We start from the raw sequence: 27,995 nt of genomic DNA, 5'->3' as shown, positions 1-27,995 counted from the left end.
TTTTTTTTTTTTTGGAATGACCCGTATTAAGTAATTTCAGTGGCTCTATAATGGGGTTTAAGAATTAAGCAGTGGTCCTTTTCGCCAACGTGGTCTTGAGAGCATCTCTGGCATTGCAGCAGGATTCTAAGACTTTGCCATTTCTGGAAAACAAACAAATACATATACATAATGTCTTAAAGGGATAGTTCACCCAAAAATGAAAATTATGTCATTAATGACTCACCCTCATGTCGTTCCAAACCCGTGAGACCTCCGTTCATCTTCGGAACACAGTTTAAGATATTTTAGATTTAGTCCGAGAGCTTTCTGTCCCTCCATTGAGAATGTATGTACGGTATACTGTCCACGTCCCAGAAAGGTAATAAAAACATCATCAAAGTAGTCCATGTGACATCAGAGGGTCCGTTAGAATTTTATGAAGCATCGAAAATACATTTTGGTCCAAAAATATCAAAAACTACGACTTTATTCAGGATTGTCTTCTCTCCCGGGTCTGTTATGAGCGCGTTCAAAATGCTGCAGTTTAGTGATATCCGGTTCGCAAACGAATCACTCGATGTAACCGGATCTTCTTGAACCAGTTCACCAAATCGAACTGAATCGTTTGAAACGGTTCGCGTCAACAATAAGCATTAATCCACAAATGACTTAAGCTGTTAACTTTTTTAACATGGCTGACACTCCCTCTGAGTTCAAATAAACCAATATCCCGGAGTAATCCATTTACTCAAACAGTACACTGACTGAACTGAACACGACGACGCGAGCCAGATAACGAACGAAACATTGACTCGTTCTCGAGTCAAGAACCGTTTCTGTCGGACGCGTCCCGATTCGAGAAACCGAGGAGCTGATGATACTGCGCATGCGTGATTCAGACTGACACACAGCGCGTCTGAACCGAGCTGGTTCTTTTGGTGATTGATTCTGAACTGATTCTGTGCTAATGTTATGAGCGCGGGTAAACCGAAGGCTTGAATCAAGGGCAATCATCATCGCCAATGAAGTCATTACGTCGAGCGCAAAAGAACTGGTGAAACCGTTTTTCGGCAACCGGTTTATTGAATCAAACTGTCCGAAAGAACCGGTTCGCGGAAAAGAACAGAACTTCCCATCACTACCGGTGATCCGAAAAAAAAAACGATGCAACCGGTTCTTGACTCGAGAACGAGTCAATGTTTCGTTCGTTATCTGGCTCGGTCAGCAGTTCAGTCACAGTTCAGTCAGTGTTGTTTGAGTAAATGAATTACTCCGGGATATTGGTTTATTTGAACTCAGAGGGAGTGTCAGCCATGTTAAAAAAGTTAACAGCTTAAGTCATTTGTGGATTAATGCTTATTGTTGACGCGAACCGTTTCAAACGATTCAGTTCGATTTGGTGAACTGGTTCAAGAAGATCCGGTTACATCGAGTGATTCGTTCGCGAACCGGATATCACTAAACTGCAGCGCTGTGAACGCGCTCATAACAGACCCGGGAGAGAAGACAAGGATGAATAAAGTCGTAGTTTTTGATATTTTTGGACCAAAATGTATTTTCGATGCTTCAAAAAAATTCTAACGGACCCTCTGATGTCACATGGACTACTTTGAAGATGTTTTTATTACCTTTCTGGACGTGGACAGTATACCGTACATACATTCTCAATGGAGGGACAGAAAGCTCTCGGACTAAATCTAAAATATCTTATACTGTGTTCAGAAGATGAACGGAGGTCTCACGGGTTTGGAACGACATGAGGGTGAGTCATTAATGACATAGTTTTCATTTTTGGGTGAACTATCCCTTTAAGATCGTTATAGTTCACAGAAAAAAAGTACAAAACTGTCACTAGGGTGCTAAACTTTTCCAAAGGTACTGATATGTACCATTTTAAGTACTAGCATTTACCATTTAGGGATAAAAGAGGTACAAAGATGTATCTTTAAGCTATTGTAACTTAAGGTAATACCCTAAAGTAGCAGTGATATACTGTAGCTTTCTACCTTTTATTTTGATTGCGTAGGTGGTCAGGAAAACGCAATAAAACTAGATATACATTATATTTTGAACACAAACTAACCGTGACACAAATTCTTCCAGAACTCCAGCCTGATCTGCTGGGAAAAACTCTTGTGCAGCTGCGTGCTCCAAAGCAAGTAAGTGTCCAGGCAGTACAGCTACCTTCTTTATCTTCTTATCTTCACTCTGGAAAAGCAAGCATCAGTAATGAACAACACTGACAAACTGAACTGAGCATCACATTGAGTATAGTACCTTTAAAAGTCCCAGGTTCACTATCAGTGAGGAGATAAAACTATAAGATTGAGAGTGGGAGTTGGAAAAGGCTTTCCTCAACAGGGCATCTGGGCAAGAAGATGAACAGCTGATTAGTCACACAGGTTTGGAACAACATGAGGGTGAGCAAGTGGTATTAAGTCTTACCAGTGCTCTCAAATATAGCTTGCTTTACTTCTGGTTCGTCTTTGTATACTGAGGAAATCTTGAGAAAAACTTCTGACACCTTACTAGCATCTGAGACGTCAACCTAAAAAAAGAGGAAATGATTGAATGGGGAACAAGTTAAACCATCCTGATATACAGCTGGACCTTAAGAATCAACACTGTACCTGCTGCTCAATGAGCTGGATCCTTTTGACTCCAAGGGAGATCAGTTTCTCAGCTGATGGGGAGATGAGGAAGGACGTGAGCTCAGAACTGTAGTGAGGCTCTTCCTGTGGTGAGAGGACAATGCAGGTAAACTCGAAATTGTTCATCTGATGTAAAATAGAAACACATCATGTTTAGCAGTACATTCAGGCATGCAGATGTTTGCTAGATCACCTTTTCTTCAATGACATCTTTTGTTCCATTGACACCATTTTCCTCTGTATCCTCTTCATCTTCCTTCTCTTCATCATCTTCCTCCTCCTCCTCATCATCATGTTCAGGCTCTCCTTCATCATCACTACATTAAGCACATCTTTCATTAGTCTAATTGTAAAAGTATTTCAAATACAGGAAAACATGAATTTGCCTTCAATTTATTTACACAATAAACATCCAATACAACCCAGATAAATACCTGAGCGAGCCCAGCAGATCTTCCATGTTCAAGCTCTCCATCACTTCCCTGAGAGCCTCACAGCCTTCCTCTCCAAAGCAATTTCCTAAACAAGCAACCAGAAAAGATTACCACAGAATAACAACTTTGACACCAAACTGATTGAATTCAGCAGAACAGAGACACTACAGTACGTGAATAATTATTAGGCAAGTTGATATTCTGATATTCAGCACATTTTACCAATTCCAAACCCCATCAATCTTAATAACTACTATTAAGTTTGTATTTAATTAATTTAAGTGATACATAATTGTCCATGAAGGCTGGAAGTGAAAAAATGATTAAATGCCCATGAGAAGGATGCAATACTAGAATTTGCAGTTAAGGCATGACCATTGGACAGCGAAATGCTCACTGGGACAGAAAAAAACAGGTGGAGAAAAAAAAAAGACGTTAACTGCAAAATAATTAAGGTGAAGAATTAGGTGTGACATAAGTTCATTTTTAGTCCATCTCTGCAAGACAGACTTTTCAGGAAAGAAGATGAACTAAAAATGGACTCTCAAAACTTACTGCCAGATTCTTGAAGACAAATTCTTGAAAGAGTGGTGTAAGCCATGGACAATTATATATCACTTATAAATCATTAAATACAAAATAAATAGTAGTTATTAAGATTAATGTGGTTTGGAATTGGTAAAATGTGCTTGAAAAAAAAAAAGATCCGAATATCAACTTGCATAATAATTATGCATACACTGTATTTTAAAAAAAGCTGTCACACAGCTTTTAGGAGGTGGTCTAAGGTTAGTGGCGATGGAACTTTCTAACTCCGGTCCACACTTGTTCAGAAAGATATGCATGTGAATTAGTAAATATTAAATAATGTTAATAAAGTGTAGGGCTGCAAAACAATTAAATCACATTCAAAATAAAATTTTATGTTTATGTACTGTACTGTGTATATTCACTATGTATATATAAAAACACACATACATATCTACATTAAGAAAATAAATATGTCAGATTTACATATAAAATATAAAAAGCTACCAATTTCAGTTAATAAAAAAAGTTTAAAGCAAGCAGCTTGTCATAATTACGACAGAAATACCTAAAACCTGATGTGGTGAGCCTTTAAATATAGTGACTGACAACAAGAAAAAACAATTAATCATTGGTCTAACGCATTTACGATTCCTGATTCTTCAGTCTAATCTTGATCATTTTTGCAGAATGTTTCAGTACAGTATAATTCATAAAGGAGTTTTGTACCAGTAGTGGATTGGGGAGAGCATACTTGTGTAGTAATACAATGCTGTGACAACAAAATTGTATTATTTTACCATTCAGGTCCAGTTTCTCCAGATCAGCTTTGCCCCGAACAGCCTTTGCAACTACCACAGCTGCAGCCTCACAAATCTCTCCAAATGACAAATTCAGCTCCTAAACAAAACAAATATTTTAGAATGCCCACAGTATCTACAAACACTGAATGGAAGTGTGTGTCAGCTAGATTCAATGCTGGTCATGCATCAACTAACCCTGAGGAATGGCAGTCCCTCTCTAAGGGCCCCTGCTATAGCAATCGCACCTTCTGAGCGAACCAAGCAGTCCCCAAAATTGATGAGTTTAAGACACTGGAGGTACCTAATAGCCTAAACATGGATGAAATCACACAGACAGCCATTAATAAACATCTCTTCTAACCATATAAAGTCACGAGACAACTTACTCAACTCACCTCTGCCATGGCTATCGATCCTCTCTTAGTAAAAGTGTTGTCGTTGAGGTTGAGGACCTGAAGGTTTGGGTTGTGCTTTATGGCAGTGGCTAAAGCAGTGATACCAGGATGGTTGATTCCATTCTGTGGCATATGGATCTCCTCAAGACTGCCTAACAACTGTTAAAAAAAAAAAAAGGAAGAAAGAAGAACAGAGAGTCAAAGCGAAATATTTAAATTTTATGGCGGTGGAGTATGTAATATTTTTTACGATTTTTTGATGATGTCACCAAGAAAGTTTAAAGAGCAACATTTATTTGAAATAGAAATCCTTTGTAAAAAATCTTTACTGTCACTTTTACTAAATGTAATACGTCTATAAATAAAAGTATTAATTAAAAAAAAGTTACTGACCCTAAACTTTTAAACAATAGTGTAAATATATTTTTTGAAAACATTATGCCTTGGTACCTTAAATGCTTTGGCAAGCGCAGTAGCGCCATCATTCTCCAGCCGATTACGTCCAGCTATGAAGACTTTTAACCTCAGGGGGGAGCCAGCTGCACTAGACTGCTTGTAACATTCAGTCAAAGCTGAAGCAAGGACCTATAAAAAAGAAAGAAAATAATAACGCGTTTAACACGTTCAAAACAGTTTTAAAATCATCTGAAATCATGACCACTCAAATGATGATGCATTTTTTATACTAGTTACATCGAGTTGATCTCGGCCTAAACTTACCATACCCCCTCCAATGCCCATGCCACAATTATTAAGCCTGAGCTCACATAAGGTGTAGCATGCAGAGCTCTTCAGAAGGCTTTCAATTCCCTTTACACCATCAGGGCCGAAGGCATTGTCGCTCAAGTCCAGATGAGTCAGTCTGGCCCCCGATGTCATCAAAGAACAGCCCAATGATTTCTAGAAAATGTTGGAAATACAATAAGCTTTTTACTCACAGCAAATACATTTAACTGAGCTTTTTGAGATGGGTATTGTTTTACCAGAGCAGGTGGGATTTCAGAGCGAAGGCGACCCGTGAACAAGTCGCTCCAGTGACATTGTCATAAAAAAAAAAAACAAATAAAAGGCAAAGATTAAAACCAGCATAGTCAAAGAGTGAAAATTTTCCAGTGGCAATTTAAAACTACCTCCAATTCCCTTTTCTCTTCAAGAGATTTTGCAATTGCCTGTGCTGCTTCAACCCCCAACGTGTTTCCCTCTAATCTGAGAGACTGCAGACCCCGACACTGTTCGATCTCCTGCACCATCTCTTTCACTGCAACACCACAGAAAAGGAGGAAATTATGAGTTTATGCATTAACACATAGAAACTGAAAACATCTGCTAACAGATTTTTTTTTTACTCACCTGACTCAGCATTGTCCAACTTCAGCCCTCGTCCCTTATAACTTAATTCCACTTCTCCAACATGAGTCTTGGCCAGCGCCTCTGTAATCTGAGCAATATCTCCAGAAGCCATTGCTTTCCCTTTGCTTTCTGTACTAATGAAGTTAATAAAACATTAACAGGGATCACAAAAATCTAGCACACTAGACCTTAAAAAAACTGATAGATCTCGGTAGCAAATGGATTTACTAATACATAATAAAATACATCCCACTCTATTATACATCAGTGTTACATCCTCACTTTTTAATTCATTATTAACAGGACTGTAACATTAGCTCAACATGCTAGCCTGTCACTATACATGTAAATAAAAGACTGACGTTGAAAAGCGTTCCTTTAAAACGAGCTGTTGCACCTTGCAGCTCGATAAACTCGATTAATAGATGTTGCTGAGCTTACGTTGCCTCACAGTTAGCATGCTAATATCATTGCAGGCTAGCTCAGAGAATTAGCTACCAAACTTTACTCTCAACCAGTACTTTACACTAGTCCTTCAATCACATCAACAATAGTTAAATCTTAAAATGTTAATCTTATTGATATTTTAAACCTACGAATATTACCTTACACCTCGGCACGGATATTAATAGAAGCCAGCCGATAACTAGCCTGACTCGAGAAAAACATCACAACAGGAGGCACATGGAGGCGGCAGCTCTTTGAAAGTACCGGTGTCACAATCTTTCATAATAAAAGCACCATACATCCTGTTATGACTTTTTGACTGTTATGACTTGTACTGAATACACTATTTATTGTGTACTGTAATTATGATTTTTTACAACTCTACTGAAACAGAAATACTGGTTAATACGTAATGTGTATCTGAATAGCAAGATAGAATTATCTATCAATTATATACACCAGAGACTTTTTAGATAGGATGTATTACATCAAATCTATAACTAAAAAAATTAAATAATTTAATACGTGACATACTTTTATTTGTATTGCATCTTTCTAAAAAGGTGGGGAAGAAGGGAACAACAAAGCCAAGGAATATGGGGAAAAGTAGCACATGAAGACAAAGCTGGGGAACAATAGTCCGTTAAAGGTGGGGAAGAAGGGAAGAAGAGAGGGAAGGAAGAAAAAGAGAAGGGGGAGAAGAGAAAGGGAGAAACGAAGAAAAGAAAAGGTGAAATTCTATGTTCAAAGACAGTTTTTCCTTAGCATGCGCGCAGTAATACAATTTCCGGTTTCTTCATGTGAGAAATTCGCGCATTTATATTACACTGTTTCCTATTGCAGGTGTTCACCAAGACCGGGGTTCGAATCCAGCTGAAGACAACATCTTATAATATTGTTAATTGCTTTAAGGTTAATTAAATGTACATATGTTTTACAAATGTACATATTTTTCCATGAAAAATTACACCAATGGAAATGTGTTTTGTTATTATTAGTTATTTAGTACTTGTATTCATATTTATTCTGATTAAGCATGTTGTTATTTGTAATTATATTCATATTTATTCTGATTAAGCATGTTGTTATTTGTAATTATATTCATATTTATTCTGATTAAGCATGTTATTATTTGTAGTTGTATTATTTATTCTGATTAAGCATGTTGTTATTTGTAATTATATTCATATTTATTCTGATTAAGCATGTTGTTATTTGTAATTATATTCATATTTATTCTGATTAAGCATGTTGTTATTTTGTAATTATATTCATATTTATTCTGATTAAGCATGTTGTTATTTGTAATTATATTCATATTTATTCTGATTAAGCATGTTATTATTTGTAGTTGTATTGATATTTATTCTGATTAAGCATTTTTTTTTTAGTTCAAGACACTTTCAAATCTGTCCTTTCTAATGAAAAAAAGATGCAAAATAGTAATTAATATGCTGAAAAATGTCTGTGACAAATGACAATATGCAAATTATGTTTTTTAATAGACATACGTTCTATTGTTGCAGTGTACTGATGAAACTGTTATATTAAAGTACAAATAAAAAAAGCAATCATTTGCCAGTTTTTATTTTTATTTTTATTTTTTTTACACAATTATGCCAACAGAACAGTAATGAATATTAAACCAATTCAATTTTAAATAAGTTTTCAAACAACATTAAATAAAAAAGGGAAATAAAATGAAAATGAATGTAGAAATCAAAAAGAAATAATTTCTAAATTTGTTTTTTTATTTTACAATTATGCTAACAGAACAGTAATGATATTAAATTAAATAAGTTTTCAAACAATAAATTATAAAAGGTAAATAAAACAGTAAATAAAGTTTTCAAAAACAATGTCATTCTTCGTGCACCTTCGGCATGGTTCGGCAACTTGATTGACACCTGACTAGAAGCGCTGACCCCTCCACCTAGCGGTGAAACGCGGAAACGTGCCGTCGACATCCCCCTGTTCCCTGATTGGTCAAATGTCACGAATGTTAAGAGAATGTTATGAATTGCGCTTTTTGATTGGCTGAAAATGTTATAGCGCTTCGACGCGATTGGTCCAAATGTCATAGCGCTTCGATGCGATTGGCTGTGCAGTTCGACATTGCTTGACATTTCTGAAATATTGTCAGACTATCCGTCGTCAGCTAGGCCTCCTAAGCCAGGGATTGTGGGTTCGAGTCCCATCTGGGGTGGAAATCTTTTAAACGCTTCTTAGCGATCCAACAGGTGACACAAAAGCTTACTGCAGGCCTATAAAAACAAGAACGCTATGCGAATCGGCATTTAGACTTTAAGCAGGTGGAAATTTTGCTATAGCTCTTCAGTCATTACCTGCCACTGAGTACTTAGCGTTAGCTTTGGTTATAAATTAGATTGCGAATGTGTTAATCAGATCCAGACAGTAAATTAAAACATGCATCGGTTTGCACGGGGGTTTGTTTTGTGCGTCCTAACGGCGACCTTCGTGAAGGCTCAGCGTAAGTGTCTTAAATAGATTTTACTTTTAATATGTCGTATTTTAGACATGTTAGGAATGTTTAGAAAGAAATTGGTTACCAAACGAGACGCTGTCGTGATATAAAACTATATCAAACATATGAAACCTCTGACGCTTATTGATTGTGCGCTAGATGTTCAGAGAGCCACCGTATATTGGGATGCTGTTCAGAGGTCTGTGGAGCTGAAAGAGGGTGCAATGGAAGAGGAGGGAGATGCACTTGGTTATTTCAATGATAGTTTATCTGTTTCTGGATGGGGAGTGCTGGAAGTGCAGGCTGGTTATGGACAATTCCAGGAAAACGATGAGATTACATATTTCTTGGCCGGATACCTTGAAGGATACCTTACAGCCTCGTAAGTTAAAGTGACTAACCCCTGAGAAAAAGAAGAACACTTTGGCATACTTTTAAAGAGATTAGACTTATTACAGAATCAGTCTACTTAAAAATATTGTCAAATTTACACTGCAAAGATGGCATAGAATTGCTTCTGAAGTGGTATTTAGGTGTCTATATACAGACTGCTTAATGCTGCTGGCATAAATCCATTCACAAAGATTCAAAAATGCTTTAATATTAGGCCGAGGTGGGTCAGAGCAGGCTTAATTTAGTCTGGTTTTTGTAAATGTACTTCTTTAAAGCATGACACAAGATTATAAAAAGAGTACTTAAAAGAAAACGTTTAATTTGGCATTATTATGAAGTGCACTTTTTAAAAATTTGTTAAGAAACACGTTTAAATATACTTTCAAGTTCTGAAGTACACTAACCTATTTTTCAAGTGCACATTCAATAAAAGTAAACACATTTTTTTCACTAAAGAAAATGGGTCTGAGTTTATTAGTATTCTAAAATACATTGTCCTGGGTGTTATATAAATATAGTAATAATAACCAAAGTATACAAGATTTCAGTATATTAACATCCCAATAATTTTTTATTCACAGACAGATGATAAACCATTACTATAATATGTATCCTCAGATGATAAAGGATAATAGTGTTATGAAACATCTGAAATGCTTTATGAGGTAAGTGACATTTATTATGTAAATTCAAAAAAAAAAAAAATCATTTACTGCTTGTTTTTTTTTTAAACTAACACTTGCTTCTCTATTTTATTTTTGTATTTGGTCTATTTGTTTTCTTTTTATTTATTGTACAATTAACAAAAAGCAAAAAAAAATCCTCTAACACTAGCTTTCTCTATTCTTTTTCTATTCTGTTTTCTTTTTATTTATTATATAATTAATAAAAACTATATGTTGCTACGTACACATTGCTACATGTACCGCATAAGACTAACCGAGACTTGCATATCATTGCTCTTTTGTTGATTTTGATTGCTTCCATTGTCCTCATTTGTAAGTCGCTTTGGATAAAAGCATCTGCTAAATTACTAAATGTAAACTGATTGCACTATTCCAAACTTAAAATAATGTCAGTTATGTTCAAAAACACATACTTGCAGTGTATTTACATTTAGAGTTTTTAAAGACTTTCAGAATCTTATAATTTTGTGTTGCATAAACAAATGTATTACTAATCTATGATTATATCTGTTTTTATTAAACTTCTATTCTTTAAAATAGTGAGCAAGACTCGTGGACAAGAACACACGTGAAATTAAATGGGAAGACTGATGCTTTGTGGCATCATGTGGGACTTCTAGTGGCTCAGATGGATGGACTGCATGCTGGGGCAGCACACTGGGCCAAAAGTAGACAGGAAAAGGTCAGGAAACCTGAAATGTGCATGCATCTGTTTAGATGTACTGTACATCTCATTCGGAGAGTTTGACAACACTCATATAGACATTTGAAAAGGCCTAAGTATCTCAAGTGAACTTTTTAATTTATTTTATTCATTCATTGACAGTCATGCCTAAATGTTTATAAATTTGTATTAATGAGTGAAACTCCACGCTTGCATTTCAACTCCCAGCCTCTGTCCATGTTTGCGGTTCAGTTCCTCAATGGTATTGGGGATTTGCTAGATTTGATCCCTGTTCTCAAAAGGCGTTCCAACTCTTCTTCTGACTCCTTCAGAATGCCAGGCATGAGTCACTGTTCTGCTCTCATCAAGGTTAGAGGTAAAATGATACCCTCACCTCATGACTGTAATCACATATTCTGAATTGGGACCAAATGTAATAGGAATTTGCCAATAAATATCCCATGTCACGGGGTTTCAATAGCACTATTCTGAGTATTTAGGGCTGCCTGTGTTGGAAATTGCATTCGCCAACAACCTCTTGTCATTTGTTTTTGCCCATTTTATCTGCAGATGTTACCTGGCTATGAGAATCTGTTGCTTGGTCACTCCAGCTGGTACAGCTATGCTGCAAGCATGAGAATCTACAAGCACTGGGACTTGAAAAATAAACATAATGGCACAAGCCGACTGTCCTTTAGCAGCTACCCTGGTATTTATAGGCAGATGTATGTCTTTTATAATTCAAACTAACAATAATTTAGTGCTATTAAACGGTTTCTCGCATCATTTCCAGGGATCTTGTCATCTCTGGATGATTTTTATTTGCTGGGAACAGGATTGCTTGTAACTCAAACCACAAACGACGTGTTCAACTCCTCTCTGTTCTCCCTGGTGACCCCAGAGGCTTTGCTTGCCTGGCAAAGGGTGCGTGTAGCACATGCGCTGGCCTGCACAGGGAAGCAATGGGCCCAAATATTTTCCAAGCACAATTCGGGTGAGCCAGAGATGCAATGCACATTATATGCAAAAATTGTATATATATAATATGTATATGTATATATATATATATATATATATGTATATATATATATATGTATGTATGGCTTTTTTTATTTTCTGAATGAATTTTGTCAGGGACCTACAATAACCAGTATATGGTGCTGGATCTGAAAAGAGTTTCACTTGGAAAGCAGATTGAGGATTGGAGTCTGACTGTTGTGGAGCAGATTCCTGGTTTGGTGGTGTACTCGGATCAGTCACAAGCGCTACGTCATGGTGAGGAGTATTTTCATAACAAGAACAGTGGTATGATGAGTCCATTGGAAATTAATTGGAGAGGATGTAAGAAGTAGGAAGCAAAATCACACCCTGAAGATCATATACATTACAAATCATCTCAATAGGTTACTGGGCATCCTACAACATACCTTTCCACTCAGACATTTACCGAATGAGTGGTTATGGTGTGATGTGGAAAAAGTACGGGGAAGACTTCTCATATGACCTCTGTCCACGTGCTAAAATTTTCCGCAGGGACCAGGGAAAAGTCACTAATCTGGACACCTTGAAATACATTATGAGGTACAATGGTGAGTTTAAAAACTGTTTCTTTAAAATAATCTGCCCTCTTATTAATCTGATTTTTTTAAAGAACAGCAGCACTTTCTCATATTAGATTTCAGAAAGGACCCATATTCAAGGAAGCATCCTTGTAATTCCATCTGCTGCCGAAATGACCTGAGACTTCGACGACCTCATCCAGAGGGGTGTTATGATACAAAGGTACAGAAATAGGTCATTTTGGTCGATGTGTTATTAGTACATAAAAACTAGTAAAGATATAGTGTGATTCTAATGGAGGCTACATGCATTTAGGTTACAGATTATCACATGGCCCAGATATTTTCAGCTGAAGCTGTGAACGGACCCACTACTCAGAATGGTCTTCCACTTTTCTCTTGGAGCCGTTTTAATCGGACAGCTCATCATGGGCTCCCTCAGACGTACAACTTTACATTCATCAGCATGCAGCCTTTGCTCTTTGGTTCCAGAGATCAAGCCAAGACTGATAGTAGTTTTGTACAGTGTATGAACAGCAGTCTAGAGGATACAAATGCAAGACTTGGAAAGGATTTAATTGACTTAGCATCAGATATTTACCAGCAGCTTCATAAAGTCATGGGGTACATTTTTGCCACATAAAAAATTTTGTGCAACTGAATGTATAATACTTCCAATTAGTGCTGGACATGTTTATGCAATAAAAGACTACAGTAACAAATATTTGCCCTAACTTGTATAATTTGTGTTAATGACAAAGCTCATAGACATGAATATTAACAAATTACCAATAAAATGTATCAATGCAGTCATTTAAGATTAAGATAAACTGAGCTGAACAGTGTCAGACTAAGCAGTGTTAGCGTACTTTTACACTGAAGAAAGTAATAGTATGGATAGAGGACCTGTCAAGTTAAAAATGTCCTCTAATGATAGATTTGTTTATTACAAACAGAGCTCATTTCACAACACATTAATTGGAGATGGACTGGTGTTGCGTGGATTACTTGTAGATTATTGTAATGTATTTATCAGCTGTTTGGACTCATTCTGACGGCACCCATTTGCTGCAGAGGTTCCACTGGTGAGCAAGTGATGTAACTAAATACTTAAACTTTTTTACCAAATTTTTTAATTATAAAATTATAAATTATATTAAAGGATTGTAAATGTCATGTTATTTATATAAATCTATTTTCTGTCTTTGCAAGCATAATAATTTGTAACTACAGACTGAATAAATGTTGAATTTACACCATAAATGGATGTTTGATTTTATTATGTGTTAATTAGCCTATATATGGAGTCAAAAGTATGAAACCAATAGTAAAAAGGCTTAAAGTGATTAAATATTAATACCCTTCTAATTCACCTTAATATTCTGATTAGCAGTCTATCGCATTGGTTTGCAAGGCCAGTTTTAAAGCTTTCATCTTTGACTCTCCCAATCTTGAATATTTCGTTACAAACTATATTATCAGCACAACAAATTGAGTAAATGGTATTTGACTGATCCCACAGCAGCACTCGATCTACATCAACTAACTTAGCCTACTTAAGTTTGTGTACAGTACAACCTGACAATCCTTTTATCAGAATCCTTTGAGAATGTACCAAAGAGCAAGTCGATGGCCTGGACATAGAGCAGAATCTTAAATATTCATTGCTGTTAATGCATAAATAAATCCAGCATCCTATAATCTGCGCAGCTTTCTGCGTCAAAAGTGCATCGACGGGCAAGTGGGCGGGACGAACACATCGCAGGAAACGATCCAATCAACTGCCGCGCTTATTCCACTTCTATGATACGAACGACACCGGCAGCACGCCGCTTCACCTTCACCGCGCGAGACAGAACGGCATCAGAACAGCATCCGAGCCGCACCGACAGCCCGTTAACGTACACACCGGCCGCCAGCCTCAGTGTAGTTCCCTAATGGCAACGGAGGACAAAGGAAAAACGGCGGCGCCTCAGGTTTTACCGGAAACGGGATCCCTCTCAGCAACGCACAGCAATCTGAACAATAATAACAACAACAATAATAACAACAAAGACAACGAGGGAAGCGAAGGAGCCACAACAGCCACATCTACTGCTGTTGAATCCGGCGGCGCTGAAAATATCATAGGAAACGGTTTAGCTGTTAATACTGCCGGAGGCAATAACGGCAAATGGGTCCGTCTCAACGTCGGGGGGACGGTGTTTCTAACGACACGACAAACGCTGCTAAAGGAGCAGACTTCATTTCTGTACCGACTGTGTCAGCAGCAGGACTTACATTCTGACACGGTAAGTGATGTTAGTGTATGACTGTATTCATGATGCAGCGGGGTCTTCAGTCAGACGGTGTTTGTGCAGTTGAGCTGCGTCGCAGTTATTAGCCAGAAATATCCATATTTTACTCCACGATGCCTTTATCAGATAATGTGGCCCAGCTGAAACTGATTTTGTACAGAGGGACGTTCTTGGATAATCAGCACACCCTTACTGGGTTGAATCTCATAAAATTATATTTTACATTTAGATAATAACTATTATTATTATTGACAATTTACATGTTTAATATTTAAAGATTTAATAATAATAATAATAATAATGATGAAACCATAATGTTTAACTTTTTAAATTTGTAACTTTTTAATTTTATGAATAATTTTTTTTATCGGAATAATTTAAAGGTAATTAATTATTTAATCATAATTAACATTTTAAAATTAACCTTCTGTCATCATTTACTCACTCTCATGTCATCCCAAACCTGTATGCATTTCTTTCTTCTGTGGAGCACAAAAGAAGATATGTGACCCTGGACCACAAAACCAGTCATATGTAGCATGGGTATATTTGTAGCAATAGCCATCAATACATAGTATGGGTCACAATTATCCATTTGTTTTATGGCAAATATTATTAGGTTATTAAATAAAGATCATGTTCCATGAATATATTTTGTAAATTTCCTACCGTAAATATATCAAAACTATATCAAAAATCAAAAATTTTTGAAAAGTAGGCGATTTTCTCAATATTTAGATTTTTTGCACCCTCAGATTCCAGATATTCAAATAGTTGTATCTCGGCCAAAAATTGTCCTAACAAAGCATAAACCAAGGTTATATATGATATCTCAATTTCAAAAAATTGACCCTTGTGACTTGTTTTGTGGTCCAGGGTCACATATTTTAAAGAATGTTGGAGACCAAACAACACTGGAGCCCTTTAACATCCATTGTATACGTATAGACACTTAAACATTTCCTCAAATATCTTTTTTGTGTGTGTATGTGTGTGTGTGTGTGTGTGTGTGTGTGTGTGTGTGTGTGTGTGTGTGTTCCACAGAAAAAAAGTAAGTCATACATGTTTGGAACAAGATGAGGGTGAATAAATAATGACAGAATTTTCATTTTTGGGTGGAGTATCTATTTAATGTTAGGATACTTAACTTAACCAAAGTGAAACGAGGCCTACGATAATCCTTATGAAGCATCCATATCTGATAAAACTGATCTGTCAGAATGTAGAGCACATGCCAGAAGTTCCAGTGGGACCAAAGCAAATATCACCATACGCCAACTCTTGTGTGAAGGGGGTCTTATCACTGACCCACTGAAATAAAATGTTTTCTTCTGGCAGGAAAGGTTAATATATTATGTAATTTCCTGTTGGCAGATGTCTTTATGTGTCTGCTCGGAAGGCCAAAATCTAATAAACCTGGATGTAATTCTAATTGGATGCCAAATATAATTTTTCAATATTTCCAGTACAGCCTGCAATAAGGTACCTATTTCTGTTTTACATTTGATGTTTTTCTTTGTGATTTTTGGGTTGAAATGTTGTGAGTTTTATGCATATACAGTATGATTTTTTTTTAAGCTCCCATTTACTCTTTTAATCTTAAAGCACTAAGGCATACAAAAAGTATTTGACTTAACAGATGGTACTCTGCCTTCACAGTATCCACCCCCTCCCAAGCTATTCTCTTATATTCCCTCTTATTCCACACTCAAAGTACCTCCATCCCCACAGTAAGTGATGAGGCACAGACAGTCTCCCATCACAGCTCAGTTATTACTGGTTATTACTGTGGTGTTTTGTGCTCTCTCGCTGCTCACGTCACTCTTCTAATGAGATTAGAGTCATGGAACCTTGAAGACTCCCAGCCCTCTGCACAAAAATATCTATGGAGGCTTCTCTGTTCTATTCCTGGCCTGGTCTGTTCTTCACTGGTAGTTTACATGCATTTAAAGAGTTCAAGTTTATAGAAACATTGTGTTGAGCCAGAAAATTGTTTGTAATTGAGAATTTCTGACTGGAAAAATTAAAAATATAAAGTATGACTTTGTTTTTTCTGTAGAACATAAAAAAAAGATATTTTGAAGAATGTTGGTAACCAAACGGTTTTGGTTCCCATTGACTTAAATTGTTTTGTGTGTGTATGTTTGTCTATACAATGGAAGTCAGTGGGAAAGAAACTGTTTGGTTACTATCATTCTTCAAAATATCTTTTTTTATGTTCCACAAAAGAAAGAAAGTCTCATGATTTTGGAATAAAATGAGGGTGAGTAAAAGATGACAGATTTTTAGTTTCTGGGTGGACTACCCCTTTAAGACGTGTCTTACTTTTTTGTCATGAGGAGGTTTTGACTATTATTACAGTGAATATTATTAGGTAGTTTCCCTACATCTTGACTGAGAATGTGCTTTTAACATAAGCCAGAATTGATGAAGTTCAAATTGTTTTTCCAGCTTTCTAATAGCATGCTGTGAGGCTTTACATGGCACAGGTTATTATGCAGTTCTGTTTTGAAATTAATAAGCTCTTTGTTTGCCTACCAGGTATTTCCCATGAGATGCAGCTAGTTTCCCATTGGGACCTGGTTCTTATACTTCCTTGTGCAACTGCAGAGTTAAATGTTAACGCTAGATGAGCACGGATGGATGAATTTGAAATTAGACGGCTGAATTCTGTGCATTTAAGGCATATTCTATATAAAGCATATAGAATTATGTAAGTCCCCTGTGCGTTCTCTTGTTCTTGTGAAATCCCGAGCGGAGGGACAGCTTGTCTCTTCTGACGCACTGCAGGAGTCATGCGCAGGTGTTGTCATGCCTGCTGTCAAGTCTAGTCATGTCCAGTGTGAGGCTGTCTGCTGCACTTGCTGTTTCGAAAATGGACTTTGTGTGCATGTGTGCATGTGCAAATGATGTTCTTGGCTACTTCTGTCTGTGAGATTTTATGGAGCTTATGGAAATATTTAGATGCTTTTCAACTCTGTATGTGATCATTTGTTTGGTGTATGCTAGTATGTATGCTGTTCATGTCCATGTTGTGAATCTAGAGTGAGTCAAGCAGGGTCCAAAATGAATGGAAGGTGAAATAAGAAAATTTACCAGACATTAATATTTTATACTATATAATACTGTTCAATAATAATGAATAATAATAATAATACTTTTAGTTATCAAGGTCACATTAAATTGATCAAAAGTGACAGTAAAGAAATGTATAATTTTACTAAAGATTTCTATTCCAAATAATGCTGTTCTTTTGAACTTTCTATTTAAACTTGTTATTGATAATAACAAGAAATATTTCTTGAGCACCAATCAGTATATCAGAATGATTTCTGAAGGATCATGTGGCACTGAAGACTGGAGTAATGGCTGCTGAAAATTCAGCTTAACCATAACAGAAATATATTACCTTTTAAAATAAATTCAGATAAAAATCAGTTATTTTAAATGGTAATTATGCCATAAAATATTACTGTTTTTACTTGGTGATTGGTGAGTGTTCATTTATGCTATAGGTTACATGATAAATAACTTTTTGTGTAGGTATGTTTTTCATGTTGTGAATCTGCAGTGAGTTATCTCATTTATGCTTTCTTCTTTCTCTATTATGGTGGTTTTATAACATTGCAGTGCCTCTTTTCAGTCTTGCCAACATCTTACTCTTTCTTTTTACCTTTTTCACCCTTGTGTGCTTCTGTGCACTCCCTTTTTCTCTTGTGGCTCTTTGTGGGTTCTGAGTGCTCATGCCCTGGGCTCAGTTGTGTAATGTTCTCTGTCGGGCATGTTGTTGCCTACATGATGTCCTGCTCTTGCTAGAGCTGTGCCGAGCCCTTAAGGTTAATTCATTGCTGAGAGGAGACCTTCAGCCATTCTGGGACAAATGCTGTGGCCATGCTAATGTGACCTGTGCTCACTGCCACTTTCCACATGCCCTTTAATGTTGTTTTCTCTCTTGTGCCAAGTCACATTTTTATTCCCTGGGGTTATGTACTGTTCAGAGCATTCTATTAGTGTTGGGCGATATGCTCAATTTTTTTTATATCGTCATATTGTGAGTTCGCCGATACGCGATATTATCATGCTAATAATGTATTTCATTATTTATTACTTGGTTTCATTGCTGGAAAGTGAACCAACTCCAGGGTAACACTAAAAGCTGCCTAATGTTTTTAATATGACTGAATTTGTATTTAACATGATAAATTAAGAGAAACATCGCAAAGTACTAATTATAATGCTTACATTTACTCAGTTATTTAAAAAAAGCAGCTACAGAAAATGAGCAAAGAACATTACATGACTAAAGAACATCATCACAAGCTCAGTCTAGTGCGAGTTTATGCACTTTAAAAACACTCCCATTTTAATCAGTGAATCTACACTCTATGATGAATAAATCTCTTCGGGTGCGTCTCAATCAGCTCCTTTGCTCCCGAGCTCGTGAATCAGTAGATCGTGTACATGAATTCGGTCACTGGTAAGTTCCCTGACTCACTGCACATGGGGCAGCGATCACTTGAATTCCAGTGACATGATTACGTACAACGTCAACGGACAACATAGTAGAACGTCATCACCGGATTTACGATGGTTCCTAGATTTTGCAGTGCATTGTGGGATTTTTCAGGGAGCAAACGTTCCAGTGCACTGGAAGGATTTTGCGATTGAGACAGCCCTTAAAATGGCAAACTCCCTGACCAATGCCCTTACTACTGAACAACTAAACTCTTTGAGCAAGCAAAATTCGTTCGGACCCCGGTGACAGTTAACAGGTTAACAGTTGAATAAAAAAAATAAAAAAATCAGAGTGTCTATTTACACTAAGTGCAAATAGTCCACCTTGTTGGCAGTGGCAATTTACACTAACTTCAACCACCAATGTGTGATTGGGCTAGTCAACATTTACAAAAGCTGGTCATCAGTAGTCAGATACAGTGGCGTAGATGGTAAAGCTTGTGCCATACTCTGTTTGACGCAAGCGACTCGGGTTCAGATCTGCCTTTTGGTAAACCTTTTTTCTCCCTTTTCAAATTTCAAATTTCATCAAAAGCATTTATTTGTAATACAAATTAAGGAAATAATCAAAAAGTTTAAAATAAAGTATCGGGTAGGGTTAGGGTAGGTGTAGGGAGGGCTTTTGTCCCAATAAGATGGCCATTTAATAATTTGAAATAAAATTTTAATTTACACTCAATAAGTTATTATTGCATTCTGTTTTATAAAGTATTACAATGCAGATTATAATGTATTATAATGTATTATATTTAGTGCAGATAAACTATCGTCTTTCGGCACAACCCTACATCCTGTACATCCTATTAAATAGTTATTTTACTGTTTTAAAAATTAATATAAAAAAACAAAACACAACATTCACAACATTATTATATATTAACAATATCTAATATTAAATAGTTATTTTACTGTTTTAATATTTAATAGTAAAATGTTAAACACATCATTATTAAACAATGTTAATTTATTTTTAAATGATATTAGGCCTACATATTTGATGAAATGATATTTATACATTTATATGGCACATAATGAAACATCTAATGATTGAGAGAGCTGTGATCTGTTTGTGTAGGATGAAACTGGTGCTTATGTGATTGACCGAGACCCTACCTATTTTGGTCCCATACTCAACTATCTGCGACATGGGAAGCTGGTTTATAACAAGGAGTTGGCAGAAGAAGGTCTGTTATTTAACTTTCTTAACTGTTGTCAGTCTATGCATTTTTAAAATGCATTGCCTTATTTTAATATTAACTATAATATATATTAAATAACACAATATAACCAGGGATGCATTGGTACTATATGATTATCTTCATTATTTTCTATTTATTGGTACTGTTATTTTATTAGTATTTATAATATTATATATATTTTGAATTAGTTTTTATTTTTATATTTTCAGTTTTAAAATGTTTTTGTTTTTTCTATTTAGTTTATTACTTTTTATTTCAGTTTTAGTCATGTTAGTACTTTCAGTTAGTTGCCATGATAAAATTGCACATTTTCGTTTAATTTAAGGTTTGTCATCTATTATTTATTTTTAATTTTATTAGTATTATTTTTAAATTATGAAAATGTTTTTTTTAATACTTCTAGTTAACAGCACTGTTAGATTTAATTGTACATTCTCATTTCCCTTTTTTTTACATTTAGATTTTCCTTGCCTTCATCTAATGCTCACTTTAAAAACACTAATAATTGAAAAACACTGTTGAATATCAGATTTAGCAAATCTCAAAATAAATGTTTTTCATGCTGTACATTATAATGTAGTGATGCCTTAATTCACTTGTTGAATTTAAAGCAATTCATTTTAGTTTTTAGTGTTTTGTTTTTAATTTATTTGGAATTTCAATATTGGAGCATATCTAGTCGAAACAACATGTAACTGTAACCAAATCCAAGTTTTTAAAAACAAAGTATGTCTGTGCCTTCAGGTGTCTTGGAGGAGGCAGAGTTCTACAACATCACACCGCTGATTAAATTAATCAAAGAGAGGATCCTTGAGCGAGACTCCAAGGCCACACAGGTAATGAGCAGGGCCTTTATCATTCCTCCATGTAGCTTCATTTTCTAAAGAAATAGCATTTTTTCATTAGTATCCATTTTTTCAGCTTCTTCACTTTCTCAGCACTGTATTTCTGTCCATCTCAGTTTCTGCTGTACATTAGTGACTGTATTTGTGTGCTTATGCAGCAGCCATCGGTTTCCCGCCCACTCTTGCTTTTCTTTCCGTACTTGCCTTTTGGCATCATCCTCTGCTTCCCACCACATTCCTTTTTTACACTTCACCAGTCTTCACCCTCTCTCTCCGTCTCTTATACAGCAGGTACCACCAAAGCACGTGTACCGGGTGTTGCAGTGTCAGGAAGAGGAGCTGACCCAGATGGTGTCCACCATGTCGGACGGCTGGAAGTTTGAGCAGGTCAGCGTGCGCGCCTGCCGAAAACCCCGCCCCGGACTGCTCTGGACTGTGGGTTGGACTGACACTGAGTCGATTTCCCTTCCCCTGATCCTCATGCTCCCAGTGTCCAATTCTCCCCTCAGATTCAGAGTCCAGTAATGTAGCTAAAGTGTGAAATTAAACTTTTTGACATTTGCATTCAACTGGATTTTAACATGGTCAGTTGCACCAAACCCTCTTTATTTTGTAAAATGACAAATTATATGATTTTATTCCAACTTTGTCAATATTTAGTTTTGCATATCCCCACTGATATTGTGCACAAAAGACAGCAGGAAAACTACATGTTTTGAAGTAATAAGGCTGATTTATCATCCACCATATACCAATCAGATGTGTTTCTTAAAGGGACAGTTCACCCAAAAATGAAAATTGTCATTTTACTCAGTGTCATACCGTTCCAATCCTGCATGCATTGCTTTTTTCTTTGTGTGAAAGACAAAAGAATTTTTGTGGAACATTTGTAACTGAACAACGTTGGTGCCCATTTCCATTGCATGAACAAATTCAAACTAACAGATATTTCTCAAAATATACTTTTGTGCTGCACAGAAGAAAGTAAGTCATACAGGTTTGGAATGACATGAGCATGTAAATTATGACGGAATGTTAATTTTTGGGCAAACTATCCTCTTTCAATGCAGTGCTCATGATGTGAGACACTGAAAAACAGCATGAGACATGATGCAACATCCATCTGCATATGTACATAGAAAAACATTTAAAACATTAAACATTTAAATATATCAATGCTAAGTAAGGGATAATGTACATAGCATTGTCTTGCGATAACAGCCGGCTGGATGTACATTATCCTGCTTATTAAATGGTTACTTGCCACCTAAGTAAATAATTAGACATGAAATATTGAGCAAAGCTTCTGTAAAAAAAGTAGTTGCTAGCAAGTGGCAAGTTTAAACTAGATGGAAATTTAAAGGATATGGTGCAGTCATACCACTTATTGCACAACATTTCACCACATAAATAATTTAGGCGATAAAAGATATTGATTTAAGACTAAACACTTTTACAATCTTACCAGTTTGTTAGTCATCGTATAATCCATTACAGTGTAAAAAACAGTTGTCGCAAAATGGCAGCAGCTTCGTTTGTATGAAACAAGAGAGCGAGTCCGCAATACCAGGATGACATAATTAAATAATTATACACATAATATTGAATTGAGTATTTTATTAGATAACCAAACACAAAGCTTCCACCAAGAAAAAAATGTTCCCAGCAAGACTGCAGTTACCTGGATGAGCCTGTGTTATTAGCTTTAACCGGTTGTTATCGAGGAATAACATACCTTGTAATTTCGCGACTGACCACACTATCAGCCCTATCAACACACTTAACTCCTCTCTGAGAAGATGTCCACTAATTATTTTGCTTTAAAGCACAGCCATAAAAAAAATTGGAGCTAAATCAAACTAGGAAAAGAAAACTAGGAAAACCTCATCAATCGACTAATCGGTTGATGTAAGAGAAACTAAGGTTGACCAACCTGACCTGTCGCTAATGAAAGCAATGAAGATGTTTTTGGTACGGCTGACCAGACATTGGATCCATCTTGATGTTTTCCTTTATTTCCTTACCCCTTTCCTCTAATCTCAAGTAAGTGTCATAATGAAAGCCCTCTCTCTCTTTTTCTTGGCTGTTCCTTGCTTTTCGATGGTGAACATTGGCTCATCTTACAGCTATGGAACAGAGGACCAGGCTGAATTTCTCTGTGTGGTGTCAAAAGAGCTGCATACCCCAGGTGGAGGTTTGGGGACAGAGCAGAGCCACAAGACTAAGGTTGGAGCACCTACAGACAAATAAACTCATTTTATTCTCTCCGTGCCTGCTCACAAACACTGTAAAGCACAGTGACTAATTCCTCAAAAACATGCTTACAACCTACAAAATCTGCATCACTTCATCTCATTCCACATCAATAGCCTTTTATCCATTCGCACACCTACTCTTCACATATTCATAATACTTTTTCATTTTTTTTTTTTTACTATGCCATCATCTGTTGTGCTGCAATCCCTCCGGTTTCTGTTCACCCTGTTGTCCACTCATAACACAACTAGACCTCGGACACACAGGAGGAAGATGGCGCGAGGGAGGAAGAGGAGGAGGAGGAAGTGGGAGAGAGAAATGCCACCCCCAATGAGTGGATTAGAGATTAGCAGAAACTTGTGTCAAAGGAATTGGTGAGGAAATCCCGTCATGTTGGTTGTATTAGTGGTAGATGCACAGAATTTTAGTAGTCGGAGGGTTTCGGTAAATTGCATTTCAGTGCACCAAATTAAACGATCACAAAGAAACAACAGTAGAACAACTATATTAAACTGTAAAAAAAATGCAAGTTTGTAGTTTTACTTGCCTTTTATGAGAACAGTGCACTGAAATGAAATACCCTTCACCTCCTAGCAACTCCCAAGCATGGCTTTCCCGTCCATTAAATACAATTCATAAGTGTGCAGACAAACTATTGTGCACCTTGAATAAATATAGCTTTAAAATTGGATTTTTAGCACAGGTCATCAGACCAGAAATGATGACCGAATAAATTTTTAACACCGCGTTTGTTTCTATAAATTGCCATTGAGTCACTTCCATCTCAACCCATATACACATCTTCAGCAAAAATTATATTTGTATTACATGGAATATACAAGGACGCATATTTCACACTCTACACTATTCATATCAGATATTATTAGTAATTATATATTTCTGTAGACATACACTGCTGTTCAAAAGATTGGGGTCTGTAGTATTTTTTGTTTTTGAAGTCTCTTCTGCTCACCCAAGGCTGCATTTATTTGATCAAAAATACAGCAAAAACTGTACTTTTGTGAAATATTATAACAATTTAAAATAGCTGTTTTAAAGGGATCATGAAATTGAGAAACAAGATTTTTACAAATACTGTATGATTACTCTTCAATGAAAATTTAATGCAAGTATATATACCGAAAATTAAGCAATCAAGCAAACAAAAATAATTTCCACACTGAAACGGACTGTTGCAATTGCTACGCTGTTTTGATTTCCTCTGACTCTGGATATTTGGGATCAAACAGCCCTTGCCATCTCGAGTTTCAACACACATAACATGCTGGTGTGGTGTGACGAAGTTAGCCAATCACAGCAGTTGGCTTTTACTTCCATTTCTGCAAGGTGTTTTTCACAGAGAGTAAAAATGACGATTTTTACAAATATTAGACCTTTCTGGCGCAAAACAAATTTGTAAACTTTATGAACTAACCTATAGAAACATAATATAATCTGAAACTACATTTCATTAACCTTTAGTACATTTTAAAATGCAATTTATTCCTGTGTTGTGAAGCACAGTTTTCAGCAGCCATTACTCCAGTCTTCAGTGTCACATGATCCTTCAGAAATCATTCTAATTTGCAGATTTGCTGCTCAAATATTAAATATTTTTGTGGATACTGTGATACTTTTTCAGGAGATTCAGAACAGCATTTATATGAAATCTTTTGTAACACTGTAAATGTTTTTGTCACTTCAGGTCATTTTGATGCATAATTTCTGAATATAATATAATTCTTTTATTTAAAAAATTGACCACAAGTGTCTGTGTCTATAATGCCTTTTCCAACTCTCTTGCAGCTGTTCCAGATCCATGGATCCCGGATGTAGGATACAAAGAATTTTATTTTTCTAGATATCCATTTTATCATGTGCTCATGATGCTGTTTTTATAGCCATACATTTTTAGATTTGTTGACTTGAACAACGGGTATTAGCGGGAGACAAAAACTTCACATCCAGCAGCAAAAAATGTCGGTTTTAAATTGAAATGTTCCTGAAAACAAAAGTCACCTGAGGTATTAAAGAAAGACAGTTACTATCTTAGTACATGGCCTGTTACCAAAGAGTGCAGCCTAGTTATGGGATACAACTTCAGATAATATAATGCGTTTAAACAAAAAGTAAAGAACTTAGTCTGGTTTAGTCAGGAAATACATTGTCATCAATGATGGAAAGACTGTGTGGTTATGAGAGAGTAATCGGTTATTTAGTATTTAGAGTTTAGGTTTTGCACATTTACTATTGCAGATGAAGGGTGGCTCTGCTACATGAACAGATCATGTTCTGTTCCATTTAGCATCAGCTGTGGGTAAAGTGCCAGCACTGTCACCCTGGCAGACCACCAGCAGTGCACTTCAGCCCCATTTACAGTCTGCGGCAGTTCATTTTGATAGTCGCTGGCACCAGCTAGAAGGTCAGGGTGTCATTAGAGGTCACTGGGATACTGTGGTTCTGGTTGTGTTTGTATACTGTATATGGATTTTTAATAGGTCTTGGGTTCAGTTTACTTAAAATGAAGTTCAGATAATGTGCTGGAATATGATACTGTCGCTTGCTAATGTGTTTTGTTTGAAGGCTAGATTTCTTTCAAAGGAACAAAGCCTGGCAGTCAAAATCATTCAAATCAACATGCCTCAATTCAACAAATGATCAAGCACCTTTTGCTCCCTTTAGCCTACAGCTGTGCAAATTAGCATTCTTTGGGATTTTTATGTGCTGTGGGCTGGTTTGCATGCCTAAGCTTGTTTATTATTAAATATGCTTAAAAATTTTGCACAAATTTGCAAAGATACAGTGCCCCCAAAACACATTTGGACACTTAAGTCATAGTTAAACATGGATGAGTGTGATTGCATGATATAGCAAACCAAGTGGCTGATAGCACAAGCACACTTCTTAAGCAATTAAGTTTATTAGGATTTTGTAGCTACTTTAATAGGACACTTATGTTAACCATGGGAAACTGGTTTCATATATCACATATCAGGGCTCCAGACAAAAAAATAAATAAATTAAGGAGCTATTGACGTTGTACTGTAATAAAGCAATAAGCCCCAAGAACACATGGTTTACAGTGAATTTATAACAGCTAAGGGGCGTTGTTAGGCACGACACAGACCGGAGTGCCTAAAACCCCCTTAGCTGTTATAAATTCTCTGTAAACCACGGCTTCTTGGGGGCTTATTGCTTTTATATAACGGTTATTCCATATACGTAACAAAGTTTCACAAAAAAAAAAAAAACAAAGCAAATAAAATGTAATGATATTAATACAAATATTCTTCCACCAAACAATGTAGTTCCTCAGAAACCGTAGTGGTTGCAACAAAGTGGTTGCCGAGCAGCACACAGAAACAAATTTGTAGAGTAAGTTTGTAGAGTAATTTACAAAAGCTTTGAACGTGGCTCAACCAATCATAATCAAGGACCGGAACTATCCGTTTTATAAGCTATCTTATAAAATAGCCTACCTTTTGACGTTCTTCATGTTCATTTCGTACTATAGTAGTAAAGAGAAAGATATGATTGGTTCACGTGCCGCTTGATATTTATTAAAATGCAACAGAGCATAAAGCTTGCGATTATTGGACGGCAAATGCATCAATATGAAGTTCACACATCAACAGAACATGGCGTATAGACTAAAGATCTTGAGAAGCCACAGTATCGATTAAAAACGATAATTGTTAATGATATTGCCAATATCCACATAGCTGACAGCTTTACCTGTTGTAGTTTGTTCAAGTTAGCAGGTGTGCCATCAGCACTGGTGGTCAGCAGAGATGAGAACCAATTTTCACTAAAATTTAATGCGCATCATCTCAGTTTATTATGTCAACATAACAAAAGATGTGATCGCAAAATAATCAGGAAAAAAGCATTGTATGCAAATTTTTAAAGGGGTCATAAGACGCGATTTCATGTTTGGAGTGTTACAAGCTGTTTGTGCACATATAAGATCCCTAAAGTTGGAAAGATTAAAATCTCAAACCCAAAGAGATATTCTTTCTAAAAGTCTTCTTAAAATGCCTCATTCAAACATGCCCTCACAAATCTACGGGAAGAATTGCATAACACCGCCCAAATGTTTACACAAAGAAGGTGTAACTTTTATTCTCGCTGTAGTATTGTTGCCATCGCCACCATGAAAGCTGATATTCCATTTATTGTAAAGGGCGTAACATTTCCGTCACACACTTAAGGTACTCGGCCAATCACAACACACTGGATAGATGGCCAATCGGCGCTTTACAGAACGATGAGCTTTGTAAAAACCGATGCATTTCAGAAAGGTGGGACAGAGAGGAGCAACAATAATGTACATTGTGTGGAAAATAATGTGTTTTTTTAACCTTGAACTGCGTAAACATTGCATTAAACCAAATACACAAAATAATGTTCTTTTTAGAACGTCATATGACCCTTTAAATCATAGCATGTAAATTTATAGAGTCGCCAGTGGCGATCTCAGCAAAAGATTCATTCAGCAATTAATAT

General features: G+C 36.3%; 3 protein-coding genes across 9 annotated transcripts; 2 read left to right on the top strand and 1 right to left on the bottom strand.

Moving 5' to 3' along the window:
* Positions 1-14: 14 nt before the first annotated feature.
* On the bottom strand, positions 15-6,878 carry rangap1b (Ran GTPase activating protein 1b). Of its 2 annotated transcripts, none has more exons than XM_042735373.1 (16): positions 6,749-6,878; positions 6,144-6,272; positions 5,924-6,051; positions 5,777-5,836; positions 5,514-5,693; positions 5,244-5,378; positions 4,794-4,952; positions 4,594-4,707; positions 4,396-4,495; positions 3,068-3,152; positions 2,827-2,950; positions 2,613-2,717; positions 2,428-2,530; positions 2,260-2,348; positions 2,066-2,190; positions 15-143 (listed from the first exon to the last, which is right to left on the bottom strand). In XM_042735373.1, the coding sequence occupies exons 2-16, from the start codon at positions 6,253-6,255 to the stop codon at positions 65-67; spliced, it is 1,698 nt and encodes a 565-aa protein (XP_042591307.1). In that variant the 5' UTR covers positions 6,256-6,272; positions 6,749-6,878; the 3' UTR covers positions 15-64. The 2 variants fall into 2 exon arrangements, with proteins under 2 accessions (XP_042591307.1, XP_042591306.1); XM_042735372.1 differs by having other exon boundaries at positions 6,144-6,277; positions 6,749-6,877.
* A 1,868-nt stretch (positions 6,879-8,746) lies between these two features.
* On the top strand, positions 8,747-13,452 carry LOC109100332 (phospholipase B-like 1). Of its 3 annotated transcripts, none has more exons than XM_042735365.1 (11): positions 8,747-9,081; positions 9,243-9,457; positions 10,050-10,133; positions 10,695-10,836; positions 11,047-11,187; positions 11,389-11,527; positions 11,612-11,812; positions 11,953-12,093; positions 12,222-12,407; positions 12,494-12,600; positions 12,694-13,452. In XM_042735365.1, exons 2-11 carry the CDS (start codon positions 9,300-9,302, stop codon positions 13,018-13,020), a joined length of 1,626 nt encoding a protein of 541 aa, XP_042591299.1. In that variant the 5' UTR covers positions 8,747-9,081; positions 9,243-9,299; the 3' UTR covers positions 13,021-13,452. The 3 variants fall into 3 exon arrangements, with proteins under 3 accessions (XP_042591299.1, XP_042591298.1, XP_042591300.1); XM_042735364.1 differs by having other exon boundaries at positions 9,235-9,457; positions 12,694-13,449; XM_042735366.1 differs by lacking the exon at positions 9,243-9,457.
* A 657-nt stretch (positions 13,453-14,109) lies between these two features.
* Positions 14,110-26,658, top strand: LOC109100127 (BTB/POZ domain-containing protein KCTD5-like). Of its 4 annotated transcripts, none has more exons than XM_042735367.1 (7): positions 14,110-14,668; positions 20,265-20,373; positions 21,133-21,224; positions 21,522-21,668; positions 23,334-23,459; positions 23,741-23,863; positions 25,296-26,658. In XM_042735367.1, the coding sequence occupies exons 1-6, from the start codon at positions 14,315-14,317 to the stop codon at positions 23,837-23,839; spliced, it is 927 nt and encodes a 308-aa protein (XP_042591301.1). In that variant the 5' UTR covers positions 14,110-14,314; the 3' UTR covers positions 23,840-23,863; positions 25,296-26,658. The 4 variants fall into 4 exon arrangements, with proteins under 4 accessions (XP_042591301.1, XP_042591303.1, XP_042591302.1 ...); XM_042735368.1 differs by having other exon boundaries at positions 14,112-14,668; positions 21,522-21,619; positions 23,333-23,459; XM_042735369.1 differs by lacking the exon at positions 23,741-23,863 and having other exon boundaries at positions 14,111-14,668.
* The last annotated feature ends 1,337 nt before the right edge of the window (positions 26,659-27,995 follow it).

Source organism: Cyprinus carpio, chromosome B12 (assembly GCF_018340385.1).
Source record: "Cyprinus carpio isolate SPL01 chromosome B12, ASM1834038v1, whole genome shotgun sequence".
In the NCBI taxonomy this organism is placed as follows: Eukaryota; Metazoa; Chordata; class Actinopteri; order Cypriniformes; family Cyprinidae; genus Cyprinus; species Cyprinus carpio.
The sequence above is the reverse complement of the archived record's forward strand: the minus strand, read 5'-3'. Positions and strand labels throughout refer to the sequence as shown.